The sequence below is a fragment of the Medicago truncatula genome, chromosome 8 (assembly GCF_003473485.1).
Source record: "Medicago truncatula cultivar Jemalong A17 chromosome 8, MtrunA17r5.0-ANR, whole genome shotgun sequence".
Lineage (NCBI taxonomy): Eukaryota > Viridiplantae > Streptophyta > Magnoliopsida > Fabales > Fabaceae > Medicago > Medicago truncatula.
The window spans coordinates 33,631,303-33,652,631 of NC_053049.1; the positions used below are offsets into that span (position 1 = coordinate 33,631,303).

Below are 21,329 nucleotides of genomic sequence, written 5' to 3' on the forward strand. Positions count from 1 at the left end.
CATGTCCAAAGATACGTGCCACTTGCCCATTGACATGTTACTCGCTTTAACCTTTCACTATACAAATTTTACGTCTTTACCTTTCATTTATGTACTGGAGACCGACCAAATAATGATCATTCATGAGAGATTGAATTTTCTTTTCCATGAATCATCTTTTAGTTATAAAAACAAAAACAAAACAGATTCATTTAAGCTTGATATTGTTAAACACTTATAAATAGATAAGCACTTTGCAATATAATAACCAAACTTAAAGAGTACTCACATCAAACTATAATTATGAAATGACAAGGATTTTTAAACAACATATTGACCTACATGAATTAACATAAATTCATGCAAGTAAATCATTGAAGATGAACTAACTTTCCACTCATTGAGACCAAACTTTGAACATATTCCTTCACAAAAAACCAATTTATTCCATTGAGAATTTCAGTCGGCTCTAATCTTTTATCTCTCCAATTATAAAGATATGCTTCACCTCCTGGAATTGCCTGCCAATTTGCAAGCTTTAGTTCACATTTTTAATATCAGAAATCATGAATTATGTCATAGTCTTGGATTCCTTAAAAAAATCATATAGTCTTGGATGATTTCAAAAGGAACCAAATTGTTAGAAATAACCACATTAGTATATAGCAGAGACCAGATGTGCAGGCCTGCTACTTTAAGTAGATTCGATTGTGAAAATTGAAAATTAGATCAATTCCCTCGTTAAGAATCAATAAAATTAATAATGACTTTTAACTCATTCAAACATATAACAAAGAATTTAAAAAACGCGGTATTCAACCCCATGATAACACCTACCTATGTGATTGCAATGTAAACTTCAGAAAGTTCATATGTATTCACTGCCAAAGCGTTGTTGTCATAGAAGTTTCTGGCATCTTGCTACCTCAAAAGATTGCATGTCACCCTACGCCATTTCGTATTAATACTCTTGTGACAACAACTTAGGAAACGAAAGCATCTGAACCTTTGACGGTAAAGAATGCAGGCAGTACTACAACAGATATCAGCCTGCAACTTTCTTTTCAGCAAGAGTAATCAATTAACTGAATATAAATGAATAATTTGAATATATTTCACAAGCCCTATACTTAGTCAGAGGATGGATGTGAATCCATGCATAGATGCACCAATTTTCTTTGGTATTGCCCAAAGTATTCATCAACTGCAACTACATCTTCATTTTCAGGATATAAAGCATGCAAGTTAGTATCCTATCATTAACCGATGAACTTTATTCATCGCCAGTAATACCTAAGTCAGAAACAATCTCTGCATGGATTTCACGGCATGCAAGGATAAACATTGCACCTGTATCGGGTAGCTGAGCCTCACGAAGAGATGCCAATGCTTCTTGTAGTGCACAGCGGCAACATACAAAATCAGAGCCCTGCATTGGGTCATTTGAGTTAAAATGGAGTGAATAGTGGTAGAGTTAAGATAAAAAGGATAAATTAAACAGTGGTACCTCCAGATATTATGTTCACTGTGCAGGACATATCCAGCCCATCTTTGCAACACTCTGCAAGAATACTAAATATAGGAAGATCTCCTCGTCAAGATAGTGTACAATTCAAATAACCTTTTCATTCATATAAATGCAGATAGTAATCATCTTGGAAAGTCATTTCAAAATTATTATGTAGAACGGAAAATGGTTCAAGAAAATTGGCCACGTGCATTATGCCGTTAACTAAAAAGGAAAATTCGGCTTGATTAATATAAAAATATGGAATAAAGTATAGGCAGAAAAGGTGTAGACACACATGAAGATCATTTAACCCAGTCGAAAAACATAACTATCATAATAATGTTTCTAACAGCACAAACTCTTGCATTGATTAACATCAAGCATTCAAATACTTATAATTACACATTATCTAAAATGATTCTTAAAGGTTATAATATGTTTCGTTAAAGAACAACTTTGAACACCAAAAGCATACCAAAAGGATCAGAATATTATCAAAATGATTGAATGACCAAGTGATAAACTGGAAGTAGGTTCAAATTTGAAATTTAGTATAAAAACATATTTAATATCTAGCAGCTACATGAAAGTTCAATCAAACTGAAACACCGAAGATCGCATAACAAAAAAAAAAATCCAAAATAGACATGTAAGGCCTCCTCTTTGCTAGTTTAAGCCTTGGTCTCAAGAAGCTTGTCAATCATTTCAGTAGCTTCTTGAATGGTAATGATCGTCTAGGCACTTTCTTCTTCCACACTAATGCCAAATTCCTCCTCAAGTACCATTACAATCTCAACCTGCACAATTTGAAATGTAAATCTACATAATCGGGCAAAAGATCGTAAAATATAAACCAAACACTGTTCTGATTTTCCTGCTATGAATCAAATACATATAGCATGCCATTTGATCATATAGCTCAAGCAGTAAGGGTAGTGTGACTGTGATGTAAGGGTATATGGTAATATAGATACTTCACAAAAAAGTAACATCTTTAAAAAAAATCATGTCAAGCAGGATACAGACCAAGACTCTGTTTGGATAAACAACTTAATTAAGCACTTATCATATTTTGTAAAAAAAAAAAAAAAAAAAAAAAAAGGTGTTTAAAGCACAAATGCTCTTCGTATAGGTGTTAATGTATATGATCTTCCTATAACACGTCAGTCCATTTTCATGTAAGCTATAAGTTATTTGCATAAGGTATCTAGAAGAGCTTATGAAAGTAAGCTGAAAAAAGTTTATGAGCATGTCATAAGCTCTTTCAAACAGTCACAAGTACTTATATGCCTGTAGATAGGTTCAAATAAGTCAATCCAAACATGCCCTAAGACAACCACTGAAATAAAAAAAAAAAACTAAAATTGCTTAAACAAACTAAGATGTTTTATAATTGACACAATAATAGTAAACTGTTAACTAAACTCGATTGACAATCAGTGGCGTTTTATCTTATCATTAGACACAATAAATATAGACCGTAGATTATAAACTAAATATAGCTTGCTTGCATATAGTTAACAATGAACACATGTAGTTACTTGTATGTATTTCCAGTTTATTTCAGTACTTAAGTGCAGCTTAATTCTTTCTCTTACCAGAACATCAAATACTTATGTTAGAAGAGAAACTAATAACCACTAAAAGGATGGTCATGGATTTGAGGAGAATCCCATCACAGTATGCCACAGTTAAATATGAGGGCTTAGAAGCGCTTGTTTTTTATACAATGCATCGACACTCTCATTGTAAAAAACCTCTTGCTCCAACAAATCATGAGAAGAGAGACAAAAACAACAGGAAGGGAAAAAAATATCTAACTAACATCAAGACATATATGTATAGTTCAAATATCAAGTGGCTAGTAAATAAAATCAACAATAGCAAAAACTGAAAAAGCTAAATTTTCTTCAATGATTATGTATTAAAAATTCGCAATTTTCCACTACAGTAATTAGTAGATAATAAATATAAATATACCGTGTCAAGAGAATCAGCTCCGAGTGCGGTAAATTTTAGACTCTCCTGTAACGGTTGAACCTTCTGACACACGGCCAATAATTTTGTTTTAGTTCTCTGCATTAGAACTGTCCAGTAATTTTGTTTTAGTTCTTTGCAATTCTAAGCACGTAATCAATAATAATTATTAGGGTTAATTAAATAAATGGTCCCTATAAATATTTAGAATTTTGTTTTTAATCTCTACAAAATAAAATTACACTTATAAAATCATACTTTTTAGTCCCTGTAAAAATTTTCATCAGCATTTTTAGTCCCTATAAAATTTTTCCATCAGCATTTTTAGTCCCTATAAAAAAATTTCATCAACATTTTTGGTACCTAAAATCCTTAAAGAAATTGTCACAAAGACTAAAAAGTGTAATTTTATTTTGTAGGGACTAAAAACAAAATTGTGAATATTTATAGGGACTAAAAAACTTAAATAACAATAATTATTATAGCCATAAGGCATCATTGATAACTCCAACATAAATGAAAATCTTGAACAGATAACATTTTGACGATTAAACGTAACATTTTGACACCTGAGCTTTTAAAAGATAACGTTTTGATCCAAGTCAACAACTTAATGGTCACATCAGCATCAGTTAATTATTAACTGACATCACGGGTAACGGTGAAATATTTTATCAACTAAAATGACATATTTGAAACTTTTAAAACTTAAAGGACTAATTTGAGAATTTCGTCAAACTAAAATGATCTATTTGAAACTTTAAAACTTAAAGGACTAACTTGAGAATTTTGTCAAACTAAAATGACCAAACGTGATATTTGACATTTTTATAATAATTTTATGTTATATATGATTATAGAGATTTATTTATATCATATACAAAATAACATTTGTCTCTATTTTTTTTTTTTTTTACTTGCATTACATGTTAACATCTGTTAGCGCAATATGTTTATATTTTAACTAAACATGAAATTTTTAACAATGTTAGTAACATACTAAATTTGTTACGTGAGTTTAAAGGTGACAAATGGGTTGACCTGGACCACCTCAACCCTACCCGAGAGGCATAAATATATAAATGGGTCAGTTCGGTCCAATCCATTTATAATTAGGCTGTATATTATTGAGCTCGATCTGGCCTATGTGGGTAATAGCTCAGCCTGACCCATGTGAGTGGTCAGCCCGACCCGTTTTAGTTTTCTTTTTTTATTTATTCGCTCCTTTTTATGTATTTTTTATATATTACTTGCTCACAATTATCTTTTTGCTAAAATATGATTTGATGGACAAAGAAGTGTAAATAATTTTTTCATTAACAATGAATATTAATTAAACTCTAAATTATTCCTTCTATTGAATCAAATTAATAATTTATAAAATTTAGAATTTTAAAATTTTGAGCTAAATTCATTCATTTTTATTAAGTTTACTTATTTAAATATTTTTTTTAATAAATTTTGAATTAATTGATAATTTTTTCAAAAATAGACTTTTTCAACATAAAAATCAATTGAAAATATTGATAATGGGCCGGCCCAAAGCTCGATGAGTCAGTTCGACCCCATTTTTATATGAAAAATGATGTTTCACACTTCTTAAAATGTTGAAAATCACCAGTAAATGACTGAAATGCTCCGGCGGCAGTTAACTGCCGAGGAAAGAAACTGGCGGCAGTTAATTGTCGATGCTCTATTATGAGAACATAACAGACATTGGAGTTTTCAAAACTCCATTGTTGCAGTTTTGGGATTCTTAGGTTTTGACAAGGTTAAGTCATTCCAAGCCAATTTCAAGCACAAAATCAAGTAAGTGTTTTGAATCCTATGCCATTGGTTTTTTTTAATTTTATTGAATTGTTATATTTTTCGGAACTTTTTTTGATATATTTAGGTTTTGTTGATTTTTGATTTGATGAAGATTTTTGATTGATTTGTTGTATGTTGTTTAGAATAGAATTGATTGAATTGTGTTAGAAAATGTTAGGAATTGGTAGAAATTGTTAGGTATCATTAGAAATTGTTAAAAATAGTTAAGTATTATTAGAAATTGTAAAAATTGTTAGGAATTTGTGGTAAAATATTTGATCTAATGTTTTGACCTGATGTTTGCATTGTGTAGAAATGTCTCCGAAATAGATTGATGCTGCTCAATTACAAAAAGATGGTGAGAAGAAGAATGGAAAATCGATTGTGACATGACACCGAATCGAATGCGATGGTTCCGTTAAAAAAAGTGATTTGAAAGTGCCGGTGTACAACCAGTTCAGACTGAGGAGGAGCAGGAATACATGTTATTTCGGTCCTCAGCAAAAAGTAGGTCCCTATGGACTGTCGAGAACAACTCAATTGATTTGTGTGATGAAGAAGATAATTGAATGTAACGCCTAATTGTTTTGGATCTTTTTTTTATGTTTATTTTATATGTCGCGCATTTTAGTTTACATTTTGGTACTTCAAATAAAGTCGCGTATTGAATAAATTCAATTAAAGTCGCGTATTGAATAATTTCAATTATAGTCGCGTATTAAGTAATCTCGATTAAAGTCGCGTATTGAATAATTTTGATTAAAGTTGCATATTAAATAAATTCGAATAAAAGTTACATTACATTTACATAAAGTTCCTAAAATATGTTCTATCATTACATTACATTACATTCGGGTAAAGCCTTCCAACTACAACAATTATCTAACCTCTAAAATGAGGTTAATTCAAACTTGCTAAACGACAGCTCTCAAGCATTCGCCAAGAAGTTCCATTATTCTATTCAAAAGATTAAATTCTTGTTAGTTTGGTTTAGATGATGGTATTGAACTATCAAAAGAATGAGGTGCATTCCGTGACACTTCAATATGATCATCCAAACCAAACTAACAAGAATTTAATCTTTTGAAAGGAACAATAGAACTTCCGGGTGAATGCTTGAGAACTGTTGTTTAACAAGTTTGAATTATCTCATTTCAGAGGTAAGACAATTGTTGTAGTTGGAAGGTGCATTCCATACCTAATCACGATCTTCTGGCGGAATCAAACTGTTGATAATATTTTCAGTTGATCTCAGCAACGTCACCCACATATCGATCCACGGTAACATGCTGTGCTTCTGAAAAATGTTTGTCATGTCGTCGTCGTTCATTAATTCCACCCAACTGAATGATATTCTCCCATCGTCGAACGTTGGACGTTTATACCGAACGTATTCCACCCTCCTTGTGTCTCCGGGGTTGACTCCTTAGTTGAATTCATTAAGTTGATCCTTGAGACCTTTTAATGTGACACCAAGGTACCGAACCTTCAACCTCTGAGGTTCTCCACCTTTGAATTGTGCTTGAACGTCGAACAAATTGTCCATTGTTTCGGATCTACACCATAAGAAATTAAAAACAATAAACGAAAAAATCATTCAAACATTTCATCAAACACTTGGAGTGTAAATTATACATAAACCCTAAAAATCATAACTATAAAATAAAAGTGCAAAAAATTGAACAAAATTAATCAACTTATATCTATTCTTAAAATAAATCATATACTCTTACTTGTAAATCTACTCAAAAACTAAAATTAAAAAAAAAAAACACCAAAATCTAAAATAATCATAAAATTCAAAAGTATAACATAAACACCATGGAAACATTTTAATAAAATTAATCAACTTACATCTACTCTAAAAATGAATTATAACATGTAAATCTACTCAAAAAATAAAATAAAATAAATCAACTCAAAAACTAAAAAGGAAAAACATTTATAACAACTAAAACGTAATTTAATAGTACTATAATTACTTACTTGTGATTTTGTAGAATAAATATGGTTGGGATTTTTTGAGAGATTTTGAGAGAGACTTAGGACATTTTGTGAGATTTTGAGAGTAATAATGGATGAAAGAGTTTCTACCTGAATTTGTATTTGGATCGTATCGGCAGTTAACTGCCGATGGAATCCTTGGCACTTAACTGCCGTCGGTTCCATCGGCACTTAGCTACCGCTTCTTTAATTTATTGGCAGTTAACTGTCGCAGAAACTTTTTAGTCATTTAGATGTGTTTTTCGCCCATTGATGTTGTGTCAACAACATTTTTCTTTTTATATGTGGGTCAAATGAAAAAAAACTCCAAGTGCATTTTAGGCTAATTTGTTTAGGCCCAAATCCCATTTTTTACGGCTCTACTACTTGAGACAGCGCGACAATCAGGCTGCCTTTCAACTGCTCATCCAATTGATCCTATGCTTGAAAGTAGACTCAATACAGTAGTCAACGTGAGTCATCGTCGTGACCACATATATAAGTAAGTAAGTAAGATGGAATGATAGATCTCATTATTATTACTCTTTGATCGAAGCAATAATGCCTTCCTCCTCTGATCATCCATGGATATACGACGTGTTCATCAATTTCAGAGGAAAAGATACTCGCAACGATTTCGTTTCTCATCTCAATGCTGCACTCCAAAACCGTGGAATCAAGACTTTTCTTGATGATGAGAAACTTGGAAAGGGAGAAAAGCTGGGACCACAACTAGAGAAAGCAATTGAAGGGTCTCTGATATCTATTGTTGTTCTCTCACCGGACTATGCAGAATCTAGCTGGTGTCTTAACGAACTTGTACATATCTTGAAATGCCAAAAAACTTATGGCCAGGTGGTCATGCCAGTATTTTATCATGTTGACCCATCAGTTGTCCGTAAGCAGACGGGTGATTTTGGAAAAGCCTTGGAACTCACTGCTACAAAAAAAGAAGATAAATTGTTGTCCAACTGGAAAACCGCACTCAAACAAGTTGCAACTATAGCTGGCTGGGATTGCTACAATATCAGGTAATCAATACTTATATTCTTTAGTAAAGCTTAACTTTTTTAAATTATGTCATAATTCATGCTCATTCTTTGTCTTTGTAACTATTATTACCCAAGGAATAAAGGGGAACTAGCGAAGCAAATTGTTGAGGCCATTTTGAAAATACTAGATATCTCATTGTTGTCTATTACTAAATATCCGATTGGATTGGAATCCCGTGTGCAAAAAATTACCAAGTTTATTGATAATCAATCAAACAAAGTCTGCATGATAGGGATATGGGGAATGGGTGGATCCGGGAAAACAACCACAGCCAAAGCTATCTACAATAAAATCCATCGTAGGTTTGAAGGTAGAACAAGTTTCTTTGAAAGTATTCGAGAAGTTTGTGATAATAATTCTAGAGGGGTTATTCATTTACAACAACAACTTCTTTTAGATCTCCTGCAAATAAAACAAGAGATTCATAGCATTGCATTGGGGATGACTAAGATAGAGAAAAGACTTCGAGGACAAAAGGCTTTCATCGTACTCGATGATGTGACCACACCCGAGCAATTAAAAGCCCTGTGTGCAGATCCTAAGTTGTTCGGTTCGGGAAGTGTATTGATTATTACAACTAGAGATGCACGCCTTCTCAACTCACTTAGTGACGACCATATCTTCACAATGACGGAAATGGACAAATACCAGTCCCTTGAACTTTTCTGTTGGCATGCTTTTCAACAACCAAATCCTAGAGAAGGTTTTTGTGAACTCACTAAAAAAGTGGTTGCTTATTGCGGAGGATTACCATTGGCTCTTGAAGTCCTTGGAAGTTACTTATCAATGAGGAAAAAACTAGAATGGAAAAGTGCACTATCAAAATTAGAGAAAATTCCCAACAATCAAGTGCAACAGAAACTGAGAATCAGCTACGACGGCTTAGAAGATTATACTGAAAAGGATATATTTCTTGACATATGTTGTTTCTTCATTGGAAAGAACAGAGCTGATGTTACAGAGATACTTAATGGCTGTGGGCTTCATGCTGATATTGGAATAGTTGTCCTCATTGAGCGCAGCCTCATAAAAGTTGATAAAAATAACAAGCTTCAAATGCATGATTTGCTCAGAGACATGGGAAGAGCAATTGTTGGCGAAATTTCAGTCAAAGAGCCTGCAAAGCATAGCCGATTGTGGTTTCATGATGATGTGCTGGATGTTTTGTCAAAAAAAACCGTAAGAACTTTTGGCCCATCCCCTATAATTTTCTCAAATGTATTATTTGAATTTTCATTCTCATGTTCATTACAAATGTGCTTAGGCTGCTTCAGCTCTGCAGTTATATACTAACATATTAACATGTATTACTTTCTAGCTATGACGCACCAACACAAACACGACATTTTATGGTAAGACGTCAACAGTGGTAATCAATTGAGAAAAAAGAAACGATTGAATAAAATCACATGTGTATATTGTCTGGCACCAACTTGTGTCGGATGCAAAATACGTCCTCAATATGAAGTGTCGATGCTACCTAGCTTTCTAGCAAGCAAGGAAAATGAAAAACATTTTCCCTTACTTTTCTCAGCTTTTTTTACTTCACATGCAGGGAACAGATACTATTGAGGGAATGATTTTGAAGTGCCAAAGAACAGGCAGGATTATATTTGGTACTAATTCTTTCCAGGAGATGCAAAAGCTGAGGCTTTTAAAACTTGATGGTGTTCACCTTATGGGAGATTATGGGTTAATTTCCAAACAACTAAGATGGGTTGATTGGCAACGATCTACCTTCAAATTTATACCGAATGACTTTGATCTGGAAAATCTAGTTGTTTTTGAATTAAAACATGGCAATGTTAGACAAGTTTGGCAGGAGACCAAGGTATAACAACATTTGCTTTTAAAACTCACAGGTTGATGACATTATAATCTGTTGCAACCTTCACATTTTCCATTTTCTTTTGTTATTTTTCTTTTAAATGATCATTTTCTTGCAGCTGTTAGACAAGCTGAAAATTCTCAATCTCAGTCATTCTAAGTACTTGAAAAGCACTCCTGACTTTGCAAAATTACCAAATCTAGAAAAGCTAATTATGAAGGATTGTCAAAGTTTGTCCGAGGTGCACACGTCCATTGGAGATCTCAAGAATCTTCTTTTGATAAATTTTAAGGACTGTACAAGTCTTGGCAATCTCCCAAAAGAGGTCTATAAAGTGAGATCAGTGAAAAGTCTCATTCTTTCTGGTTGTTCAATGATTGACAAATTGGAAGAAGATATATTGCAAATGGAATCCTTGACAACTTTAATTGCAGCAAATACTGGTATCAAACAAGTGCCCTATTCAATAGCAAGATCAAAAAGCATTGCATATATATCTCTATGTGGATATGAAGGATTATCATGTGACGTTTTTCCTTCTCTCATTTGGTCTTGGATGTCACCAACCATAAATTCCCTATCCCTTATTCATCCGTTTGCAGGCAATTCATTGTCTCTAGTTTCTTTGGATGTAGAGAGTAATAATATGGACTATCAATCACCGATGCTTACCGTCCTTTCAAAGCTTCGATGTGTTTGGGTTCAATGTCACTCAGAGAATCAACTTACTCAAGAATTAAGAAGATTTATTGATGATCTATATGATGTGAATTTTACTGAGTTGGAAACAACATCATATGGACACCAAATCACAAATATTTCCTTGAAATCAATTGGGATTGGAATGGGAAGTTCCCAAATAGTCTTGGATACTCTTGACAAGAGCTTAGCACAGGTTCCTTCTCCATCCTTTCACCTTTACAGATATTTATTATTAATTTAGAGAACATGGAGTTATTTTCTTTGTTCTATATTTTATTAAATTGTAGTTTAAAATTTCTAAAAGTAACAAGAAATTTATTTAGGTATCCTTCAGATAAACTAATATCAATGCTAGGGGTTGTATGTGTAACATAGTGAAGTTTTATTTGTTTAATGTCAATATTTGACACATAAAACATCTTTTAAAAGGATAGTTGAATAATTGTTGAATCTATACGAGTTAATGTCCTTCAGATGTCAAAATAATAAAATTATGTGATTGTTGATTTGAGTTATATTTTGGATCTTCTTATTACAAAATACAAAAGCACTAATTCAGCAGTAGTTTTTAAAATGTTTATAGTATATACCTACAATCTAAGAAGAAAATAAAGCTTCAGTCTTGCAAGAACCAGGTAACTAGATAATTATTTTTACAGATACCGAGCTTAAATCTTTAGTATGTGCTGTTTCTTTTCTCTCTACGTTAGTAGGAATCCATAACGGTAAGCTCAGTGTTTCTATAATATAACCTTTGATTAGAAAACAAAAGCTTGAAGTTGTTACATACGTCTACTCATAGAGAAGTGATTTACTTGCCTGTTGTTAGAATAGACTGTTTGTGAAAAGGAAGCAAATTATTATACATAATTGACAACAGTACTGCTAATGCTTTGAAGAGAAAGTAACTGACTGGAATAAAATGAAGGTATTTTCTAAAATGTTGATTATAGGTCAGTAGATCAAGTTTACAAAAAATCATTTGCAGAGAATGATAAGATCATAATGCAGAGAGAGAACTTGTAGACAAATATGTATCTGTTACGATCGTTGCTGTAAAAATTGTCTTGTTAGAACTTGGAAAGCAGAAAAGAACTATATTGCCTGGTTTCATTGGATCAGTTTCCTTGTATACATTTTTTCTGTTTAGTACACACTATTTTGACACTGTAAATGACACAAAATGTCCAATTGCGTAGCATAATTAAAAATTACATAAATAACTAAGCATATCTTCATGATACAGGGATTGGCAACCAATTCTAGCGATTCTTTCCTTCCAGGTGACAATTATCCTTCATGGTTAGCCTATAAATGCGAAGGACCTTCGGTACTTTTCCAAGTGCCCGAGAATAGTAGTTCTTGCATGAAGGGAGTAACGTTGTGTGTTGTTTATTCATCAACACCTCAAAATCTGATAAGTGAATGTCTCACTAGTGTCTTAATCATTAATTACACAAAACTCACTATCCAGATTTACAAGCGTGACACAATAATGTCCTTTAATGATGAAGATTGGGAAGGTGTTGCCTCAAATTTTGGTGTTGGTGACAATGTGGAGGTTTTTGTAGCTATTGGGCATGGATTAACTGTTAAGGAGACAGCTGTCTATTTAGTATATGACCAGTCAAATGCTATGGAAATTGTGCCATCAAACATTATGGAAATTGAGCCATTACATGAAGTGGAAATGCAACCATCACCTAATGTGAAAACGGAGCCATCAGCTGAAGAGGACGTGCAGCCATCACTTGATGTGAAAACGGAACCATTACTTGTTGTCAAGAATGAACCAATACCGAAGACAAATAGAAAAATCTTCACAAGACTTGCAAAGAGACTGGGAGAATGTTTATGCTTGATCCAGAATTGAGATCTTTGCAAATTTTGATTGGGCACACCGGTTGTCCTAACATGGAATTTCCTTGTATGTGTTTTGTAATATTTTTCAGGGAGGGAGGATTGACAATGCTTGGGTATTAATGTGATGGAAAAAAATGCTTAAGATTATGAAAGAACCAGGCAAGAATTGCAAGAATGAATCGTGGCAAGCTTTTATTGACTATTGCATCCATGATTTCCGCTACCCACGTACTGAACAATGGCTTTATGAAAAGTTGACACGTACCTATTCTTGCATTTCATTGGAAATTCTATCGTAACATTTAGCATAGCTCTAATGTGATTGACTGCAGGATCTTGATTTTCTTCTTTATATAGAGGTGGGTGTTTGCAGAGCCGTTGTAAGGCACACGTGTGCCCGACGGTTACAAAATCATGGGAAGTGTAAACGTCGGGGAGAGAAAAGAGACGTTACAAGTTCGTTTGAACTGGTCTTTGTTACATTAGAGACTGGGAGAATGTTTATGCTTGATCCAGAATTGAGATCTTTGCAAATTTTGATTGGGCACACCGGTTGTCCTAACATGGAATTTCCTTGTATGTGTTTTGTAATATTTTTCAGGGAGGGAGGATTGACAATGCTTGGGTATTAATGTGATGGAAAAAAATGCTTAAGATTATGAAAGAACCAGGCAAGAATTGCAAGAATGAATCGTGGCAAGCTTTTATTGACTATTGCATCCATGATTTCCGCTACCCACGTACTGAACAATGGCTTTATGAAAAGTTGACACGTACCTATTCTTGCATTTCATTGGAAATTCTATCGTAACATTTAGCATAGCTCTAATGTGATTGACTGCAGGATCTTGATTTTCTTCTTTATATAGAGGTGGGTGTTTGCAGAGCCGTTGTAAGGCACACGTGTGCCCGACGGTTACAAAATCATGGGAAGTGTAAACGTCGGGGAGAGAAAAGAGACGTTACAAGTTCGTTTGAACTGGTCTTTGTTACATTAGAGACTGGGAGAATGTTTATGCTTGATCCAGAATTGAGATCTTTGCAAATTTTGATTGGGCACACCGGTTGTCCTAACATGGAATTTCCTTGTATGTGTTTTGTAATATTTTTCAGGGAGGGAGGATTGACAATGCTTGGGTATTAATGTGATGGAAAAAAATGCTTAAGATTATGAAAGAACCAGGCAAGAATTGCAAGAATGAATCGTGGCAAGCTTTTATTGACTATTGCATCCATGATTTCCGCTACCCACGTACTGAACAATGGCTTAATGAAAAGTTGACACGTACCTATTCTTGCATTTCATTGGAAATTCTATCGTAACATTTAGCATAGCTCTAATGTGATTGACTGCAGGATCTTGATTTTCTTCTTTATATAGAGGTGGGTGTTTGCAGAGCCGTTGTAAGGCACACGTGTGCCCGACGGTTACAAAATCATGGGAAGTGTAAACGTCGGGGAGAGAAAAAAGACGTTACAAGTTCGTTTGAACTGGTCTTTGTTACATTAGAGACTGGGAGAATGTTTATGCTTGATCCAGAATTGAGATCTTTGCAAATTTTGATTGGGCACACCGGTTGTCCTAACATGGAATTTCCTTGTATGTGTTTTGTAATATTTTTCAGGGAGGGAGGATTGACAATGCTTGGGTATTAATGTGATGGAAAAAAATGCTTAAGATTATGAAAGAACCAGGCAAGAATTGCAAGAATGAATCGTGGCAAGCTTTTATTGACTATTGCATCCATGATTTCCGCTACCCACGTACTGAACAATGGCTTTATGAAAAGTTGACACGTACCTATTCTTGCATTTCATTGGAAATTCTATCGTAACATTTAGCATAGCTCTAATGTGATTGACTGCAGGATCTTGATTTTCTTCTTTATATAGAGGTGGGTGTTTGCAGAGCCGTTGTAAGGCACACGTGTGCCCGACGGTTACAAAATCATGGGAAGTGTAAACGTCGGGGAGAGAAAAGAGACGTTACAAGTTCGTTTGAACTGGTCTTTGTTACTTTGTGCAACCCCCCATGGGAAGTGTAAACGTCGGGGAGAGAAAAGAGACGTTACAAGTTCGTTTGAACTGGTCTTTGTTACATTAGAGACTGGGAGAATGTTTATGCTTGATCCAGAATTGAGATCTTTGCAAATTTTGATTGGGCACACCGGTTGTCCTAACATGGAATTTCCTTGTATGTGTTTTGTAATATTTTTCAGGGAGGGAGGATTGACAATGCTTGGGTATTAATGTGATGGAAAAAAATGCTTAAGATTATGAAAGAACCAGGCAAGAATTGCAAGAATGAATCGTGGCAAGCTTTTATTGACTATTGCATCCATGATTTCCGCTACCCACGTACTGAACAATGGCTTTATGAAAAGTTGACACGTACCTATTCTTGCATTTCATTGGAAATTCTATCGTAACATTTAGCATAGCTCTAATGTGATTGACTGCAGGATCTTGATTTTCTTCTTTATATAGAGGTGGGTGTTTGCAGAGCCGTTGTAAGGCACACGTGTGCCCGACGGTTACAAAATCATGGGAAGTGTAAACGTCGGGGAGAGAAAAGAGACGTTACAAGTTCGTTTGAACTGGTCTTTGTTACTTTGTGCAACCCCCCCCCGTGTTGCGAGTAAACTTCCAAATGCAGTATTTGGGATGAATTTGTGATTGGGCCTAAGAAACAGGGCCCAAGCATTACACCAAAAGGAAAAATAAAAACACCAAAACATCCATCAACATCGAACATGCCAAAACCCTAACAACAACTCCTCAATTTTTCATCACCAACAAAGTTCAAAAAGGACCCGATAATGATTTGTTGCTTCAAACGTTCCGATTTGACACCTAAGTCAAATCGGAACTGTCGGAGGAGACACCCAAATAGCCTAAAAGGACCTAAGTCAAAAATCTGGCTCCCAATCTCAGATCAAAAGTGATCGGCCCACCAGATTCCCAACACAAATCATTAAGGCACCCTTAACTCATGAACCACTAGAGCAGACACCTAACCTGCCTAAAAACTCGGCCCACCATTATCCAAATGCCTTATTCAAAGGCAGAGAAAAGGTGGAGCAATAGCGAAAATCGAAACAGCTTGAACACAAACAAACAAAACAAGCCATGAAATCAACCTGCATCACCACCACTTGAACATCACCAAAGGCAACATCTTGACAACACCGCTCCCTACAAACATCACCCAAAAACGCCTAGGATCCAAACTCAAAACCCCCATAACCACCACAAAAACCAACACTAACCGCCACGAGCACCACCACGAGCACCGTTTCAACGCCACCCTTTGAACCACCTGTAAACCACCACGAAGCACCACACCAACACCACCAAAGATTCACATAAACACTCGCAAACACCTAAAGCACAATTATCCCAAACCAACAACAAGCTACTTATTGTACCTTCTTTCGGCGCGAAGGAGAGACACCACCAACCATCCAAAGACTGAATCCACCACAACTGCACGACCCTTTGCAGACCTTAAGAACGCCGCCGACCAAAAACCGACGACGTGGGGGAGGTTTGGAAAGCGCACAGAAGCTTGGACGACCATAAAGAAAGGTACAGTAACCAAAACCAGTATGAAGGTAACCAGATCTAGCCACTCTCAAGGAATGAAACACGGATTTTGGATCGGAAGGGATGAAAACAGGTGGTACAATAGAGTTGAGAGAGAGAGGTCAGATAGGATTTTATCATGTTGTATTTCAGAATTTATCGCCGTGTGAAAACTATAGAGAAATTGAGTTATTAATAGACTTCACCAATTTGGATCCTGAGGCTCGTCGCAAACGGTGGGAGCTTTTTCTATTATCACCAAAACAGGTTCCATATATCTCTGAGTTAAAGAAAAATAAATTAACAGATATAAATGTTTTTATGGAATGTGGTTAAATTTGTCATGTACCTTCTATATGTTGTTTCGGCTTGTTATATTTGTGATGATGAGAGTTATGACTCTTAATGTCAATTAAAATTAAAACTTAACTGATCTTTTTGGGTTGTGGTCAATGCTCGTGCTGGAAGAAGAAAAAATGAAAATAAAATTGGGAATCGATCACATGTTAATTAAAATTATTGCTAGTTTGCTACCATTTACTGATGGTTATATCTAGTGTTAATGATTGTAGTCTTTTGTTATACTGGCTTGTTTGAAACAACCTGGACACATCAGTTTTTGAACCTTCGAAACTTCAAGTGCACACCAACATAACATGATACACAGTTTTGGTTTCACACTCGTTTGACTATTGAGATGTTGATTTTTAATCATGAACTTTCTGAACATTTTAGTCATTTAATAACCCTATCTTATTGTTTTGTATTATGATCCAATATAGTGATTGAAATTATCATACCATACATGTGAGAATTTTATGATGCATGTTGGTCTAATTTTCTACTACGTGCTACTGCTTGTTGTTTCAATCTCACATTTCTCTAGCCCATTTTCATGCCACTAAAGTAGTTACTTATAATTCTGTTAGATAATATTGGTTCAATGAGATTTTACTAGTTTATGGACTTATCATGTGGTTTTTGTTTTAGAGCATGGTAGACACTGATGGTTCTTTTTTTTTTTTTTTGGTCAAGACACTGATGGTTCTTATTTGTGTGAATCAAATTAACTTTCTCCATTTGAATAGTTACGTGTTGTTTATCAATGCTTGTTGTGTCCATAAAGAAAACAATAGCATAATTTCATCTCTAGCATGATATGTGTATGTATGAATTTTGTGGAAATTTTGGAGTCAATGACCTTTATATTAATACTTTTGTCTTGAGTTTGGAATAGTGATCAGAATATAGACATCAGATAAAATTGGTTTGGTTTGTCAAAATGAAAGTATATATATAATCATTGTGTTTGACAAGATGGAAATTTTATCAAGAATTTTTCTAAATGCTTTTGTGTATGTTCTGTTTGTGTAAGGTATTTGTGGAAATGAAGATTCAAATACTCATATATTTCGTGTAATAAGATTTTATAGTATTAAATGAGTTTTATAGTGTACTCATGATATATTGACATGATAGAGCAATGCTCTTGATAAGTGGATTTGTTGATGTCACAATTTGCATGATCTATTGAATGAATTTGTAGTATAAATAATTTTGTGATTGTTTTTAACTCATGAAATATTAAATGATATATTCTGGATTATCCATTGTATTATAATAATAGAATAATACAATGATGTTTAATGAAATTAACTTTAATTTATATTACCAATTGTGGGGGTATTGTCACTTGACAATCATACAAGCATACTTGGATAATCAAATTATCAATAGATTTACGATTATGTGTGTTGATATTGTTGTCACTTGAAAATCATTCAAGTAGACCAGAATAGAAATCTACCTATTGACACAATGTGGGGTATTGTTGCTTGAAAGTTTTTCAAGTAGACGTGTATAATAAAACTAATCATAAATTTATTTTCCCCCTTTGTGATGATGTTGTCACTTAGTATTTATCTAAGTGGACATGATGAAATATATTATGTAAATTAGTTTCATAATATATGAGATATTGTTTACAGAATGGATAAATCTTTGTATTTGTATTAAAATAATACAAAGATGTTAAATAGATATGAATCCAATGAGAATAAATCAATAAGTAGATTTATCTTATTGATGAATATGTTGTCGCTTAGTAGACAACTAAGCATACCCTTATGAATTTATTATGAAGAGCAAGTTTATAATTGTTAACTTGGTAAATATGATATTAATTGACTTAGAGACGTCTTAGTTAATCTTCTTTGATGAAAGAAATTTTTGTCTTCATCAATGTGTGTAAAGTACGTACTAATAAAGCCCCTGGGATGAAATAAATTTGTGAGCATCGAGGGGATTGAGACTTAAGCCAATCGAAATTGATATGTCATAGGAACCCAACCTTTGTGATTGGAGATCCCATGAAGAAGGTTCAATGTGGTAAGAACAAGTCACATGTTAGTTCTGCTATCGCTAAATTTAATCCTAGTCTCTTTCCTATGGTGTATTTGAGTAAGTGCTAGACACATCAATATTGAGAGGATAAGTTATAATGCTTTCAACGATTATCATATCCCTTATGGGTGGTGTATGACTTGCAGCATACACTTGATGAAATCGCCTATATGAGTGTCAAGTGGGGCCGCTTGCATGAGATCTTGGCAAAATCTCTAGAGCACTCATGAATACCAGGCACGCGCATGGCCTATTCGCGCACAACCGCGTAACAGCAAGAATTGTGGGGGTGTAATGTGATTGTGAGACCTCTAACATACAACAAGTGTCTTGGGTTCCATAGCTTGCTAAACCAATTCACCGTGTGTTAAGTTTTATTAGTCTAAGACGGGTTCCATAGCTTGGTATACCGTTCTGATGCCTTACATCTATGATGTTCACCCAAAAAAACCTCTTTTTAACTTTTTATTTTAACTTTTGAAATATGTGGGGGATTGTTGTATATTTTTAATTATTATATTTCAAAAGTTAAATATAACCAAGTCTCTCCAAAATATTGTTCTTCACGTTTTTATCATTTCCAAATTAGCTACTCAGTTAAAAGTCTTGCATATACTTCTCAACTAAAATGGTTTTATCATATGGCTATTTTTATGGAATATGTGGCACTAATTTTATGCCTTTGACTTTGTCCACAACATGTGGTTAATTAACTTTGTTTCACTCACATAACAAAAGCCATATTATCTTATTGACGTATATAACGTACGTAGCATACTTGCTACAAATATAATGAACCTGCACATAGCATTCATGAATATATTGAATCCTTGGAGGATATGCGCTAATGAGGTGGATAAAATACTCAATAACAGTGATTATGTCACGCCTCATGTTACAGTGTGTTGATTTGCAGGTTTCTTCTAAGTTGATTTATGAAGATTTTGATGGAGCTGTGTCTACAACCAAATTCGATAAGTTTCTCTTCTTCTCTAATTTAATTTTAGTTGTAACTGTTTGCTATTATTACTTGAGATGATTCTATGTAATTATATTACAACAAACAGGTGGTACAATAGAGTTGAAAGAGAGGTCAGATAGGCAGCGGAAACCCACCACCACCGTGAACAAAGAGAAAGATCTGGACGCGGAAGAGCATCTAGCTCGCCGGCGGCCACTTGAAACCACCCGTGAATAGTGAATCCGACCAACCCGAAACACACAAGCGGCGGCGCACCTCTCGGGTTTTGGAAATCTTACTACTTAAAAAAAGCGACAGAAGCAACCCCACCAACCTCCAATCTTCCGGCGAGGCCAAGGCGCACACATGAATCTGAGCAACAAACCCACAAAATCGAAACCAGTGAGTACGAAGACCGAAACATGCAACACCCAAACCGGATTTGGTGACGATGAACGACGAAACAAAACCAGAGTGTCAAAGGATGGAGGAAGCAGCGGTGGTGCGGAGAGCAGCTCTCGTCGCACCACCAGTCACTAGATCTACATCGTGGTGGCTGGTTTGAAAAGGGGGGAGGAGGAAGGGAAAAGTGGTGATGGTGTGGAGTGTTTTGTTTAGCGAGAAGTCAGAGGAAAAGTTTAAAGAAAATGAAAAAGAGAATTGCTGGTTTGGCTATGCCACACGAGTAAATTACTCAAATGCCTCTCGTCAGTTAACTGCCGAGGAAAACTTCGGTCTGAAAACTTCGGCAGTTAGCTGCCGAGGAAACCTCAAATTTTTTGTTTTTTGTTTTTTTTTATTCTTTGAGAATATTCCGCGGTCTTTATCATTTTTGATTGATTTTTCTTAATAATTCGTTTTTAATTTTATTGATTTGCCTTCCTTATTTATTTTAATTGTATTACTCCTTTCAATTTTTTTTTTTTTTGTTATAACTGCTTTGATCTTCAACAATAGTGAATATTTTATTTCCAAAGAACTTTCACGGAATTTTCTTCTTTTATTTCCTTTTTACGGAAATATTCACAATTATTTTAATTGTATTACTCATTTGATCTTCTTCTTTTTTTGCCTATTTTATTTCCAAAGAACTTTCACGAAATTTTCTTCTTTTATTTCCTTTTTCTTTGTTTTAGGCTTAACATTTAAGTCCTCAAAAAACATTTCAATAAGTGTAAAAATTAAGTATTTGAATATTGTTTTGCAAATTACTTAAATAAAAAAAAATCTTTGTACACAATTATTTTAATGTAGAAAATATAACAACATATTATACCTTAAAAAAATCGTCGTGCACAATTATTTTAACGATTTTTTTATTGTTATTTGTATTTAAGTAATGTGCAAAACAATATTCAAATGCTTAATTTTTACACTGATTTAAATGTTATTCTTATTAAGATATATACACATAAGTATAATACTGCAATTGTTTAAAACGTACCAAAATAATGATTGAAACATTCAAAATCAATAAATATTATTAAAGACAATTTATGGATTTTGTCAAAAAAAAAAGGTTTGTTATTAATGACAATTTATGGATTTTGTCAAAAAAAAAAAAAAAGGTTTGAGGTTTCCTCGGCAGTTAACTGCTGAAGTTTTCAGTTTTCCTCGGTAGTTAACTGCCGAAGTTTTCCTCGGCAATTAACTGCCGAGGGGTATTTGAGTAATTT

The 21,329-nt window shown here is 34.2% G+C and overlaps 1 protein-coding gene and 2 long non-coding RNA genes across 5 annotated transcripts; 1 reads left to right on the top strand and 2 right to left on the bottom strand.

Annotated features, from left to right (window-relative positions):
• Positions 1-1,065: 1,065 nt before the first annotated feature.
• On the bottom strand, positions 1,066-1,892 carry LOC11444845 (uncharacterized). The gene is made up of 2 exons (XR_003007436.2): positions 1,487-1,892; positions 1,066-1,408 (listed from the first exon to the last, which is right to left on the bottom strand). It is a non-coding gene; the product is annotated as an uncharacterized lncRNA (long non-coding RNA).
• A 218-nt stretch (positions 1,893-2,110) lies between these two features.
• LOC120577727 (uncharacterized) lies at positions 2,111-3,552 on the bottom strand. The gene is made up of 2 exons (XR_005643681.1): positions 3,470-3,552; positions 2,111-2,286 (listed from the first exon to the last, which is right to left on the bottom strand). It is a non-coding gene; the product is annotated as an uncharacterized lncRNA (long non-coding RNA).
• Positions 3,553-7,637: 4,085 nt separating this feature from the next.
• On the top strand, positions 7,638-20,301 carry LOC11437611 (disease resistance protein RPV1). 3 transcript variants are annotated; one of them, XM_039828928.1, is made up of 6 exons: positions 7,642-8,289; positions 8,386-9,490; positions 9,867-10,142; positions 10,258-11,034; positions 12,088-12,715; positions 13,228-16,291. In XM_039828928.1, exons 1-5 carry the CDS (start codon positions 7,820-7,822, stop codon positions 12,712-12,714), a joined length of 3,255 nt encoding a protein of 1,084 aa, XP_039684862.1. In that variant the 5' UTR covers positions 7,642-7,819; the 3' UTR covers position 12,715; positions 13,228-16,291. The 3 variants fall into 3 exon arrangements, with proteins under 3 accessions (XP_024628465.1, XP_039684862.1, XP_003629138.1); XM_024772697.2 differs by lacking the exons at positions 12,088-12,715; positions 13,228-16,291 and adding an exon at positions 19,609-20,301 and having other exon boundaries at positions 7,638-8,289; XM_003629090.4 differs by having other exon boundaries at positions 12,088-16,291.
• The last annotated feature ends 1,028 nt before the right edge of the window (positions 20,302-21,329 follow it).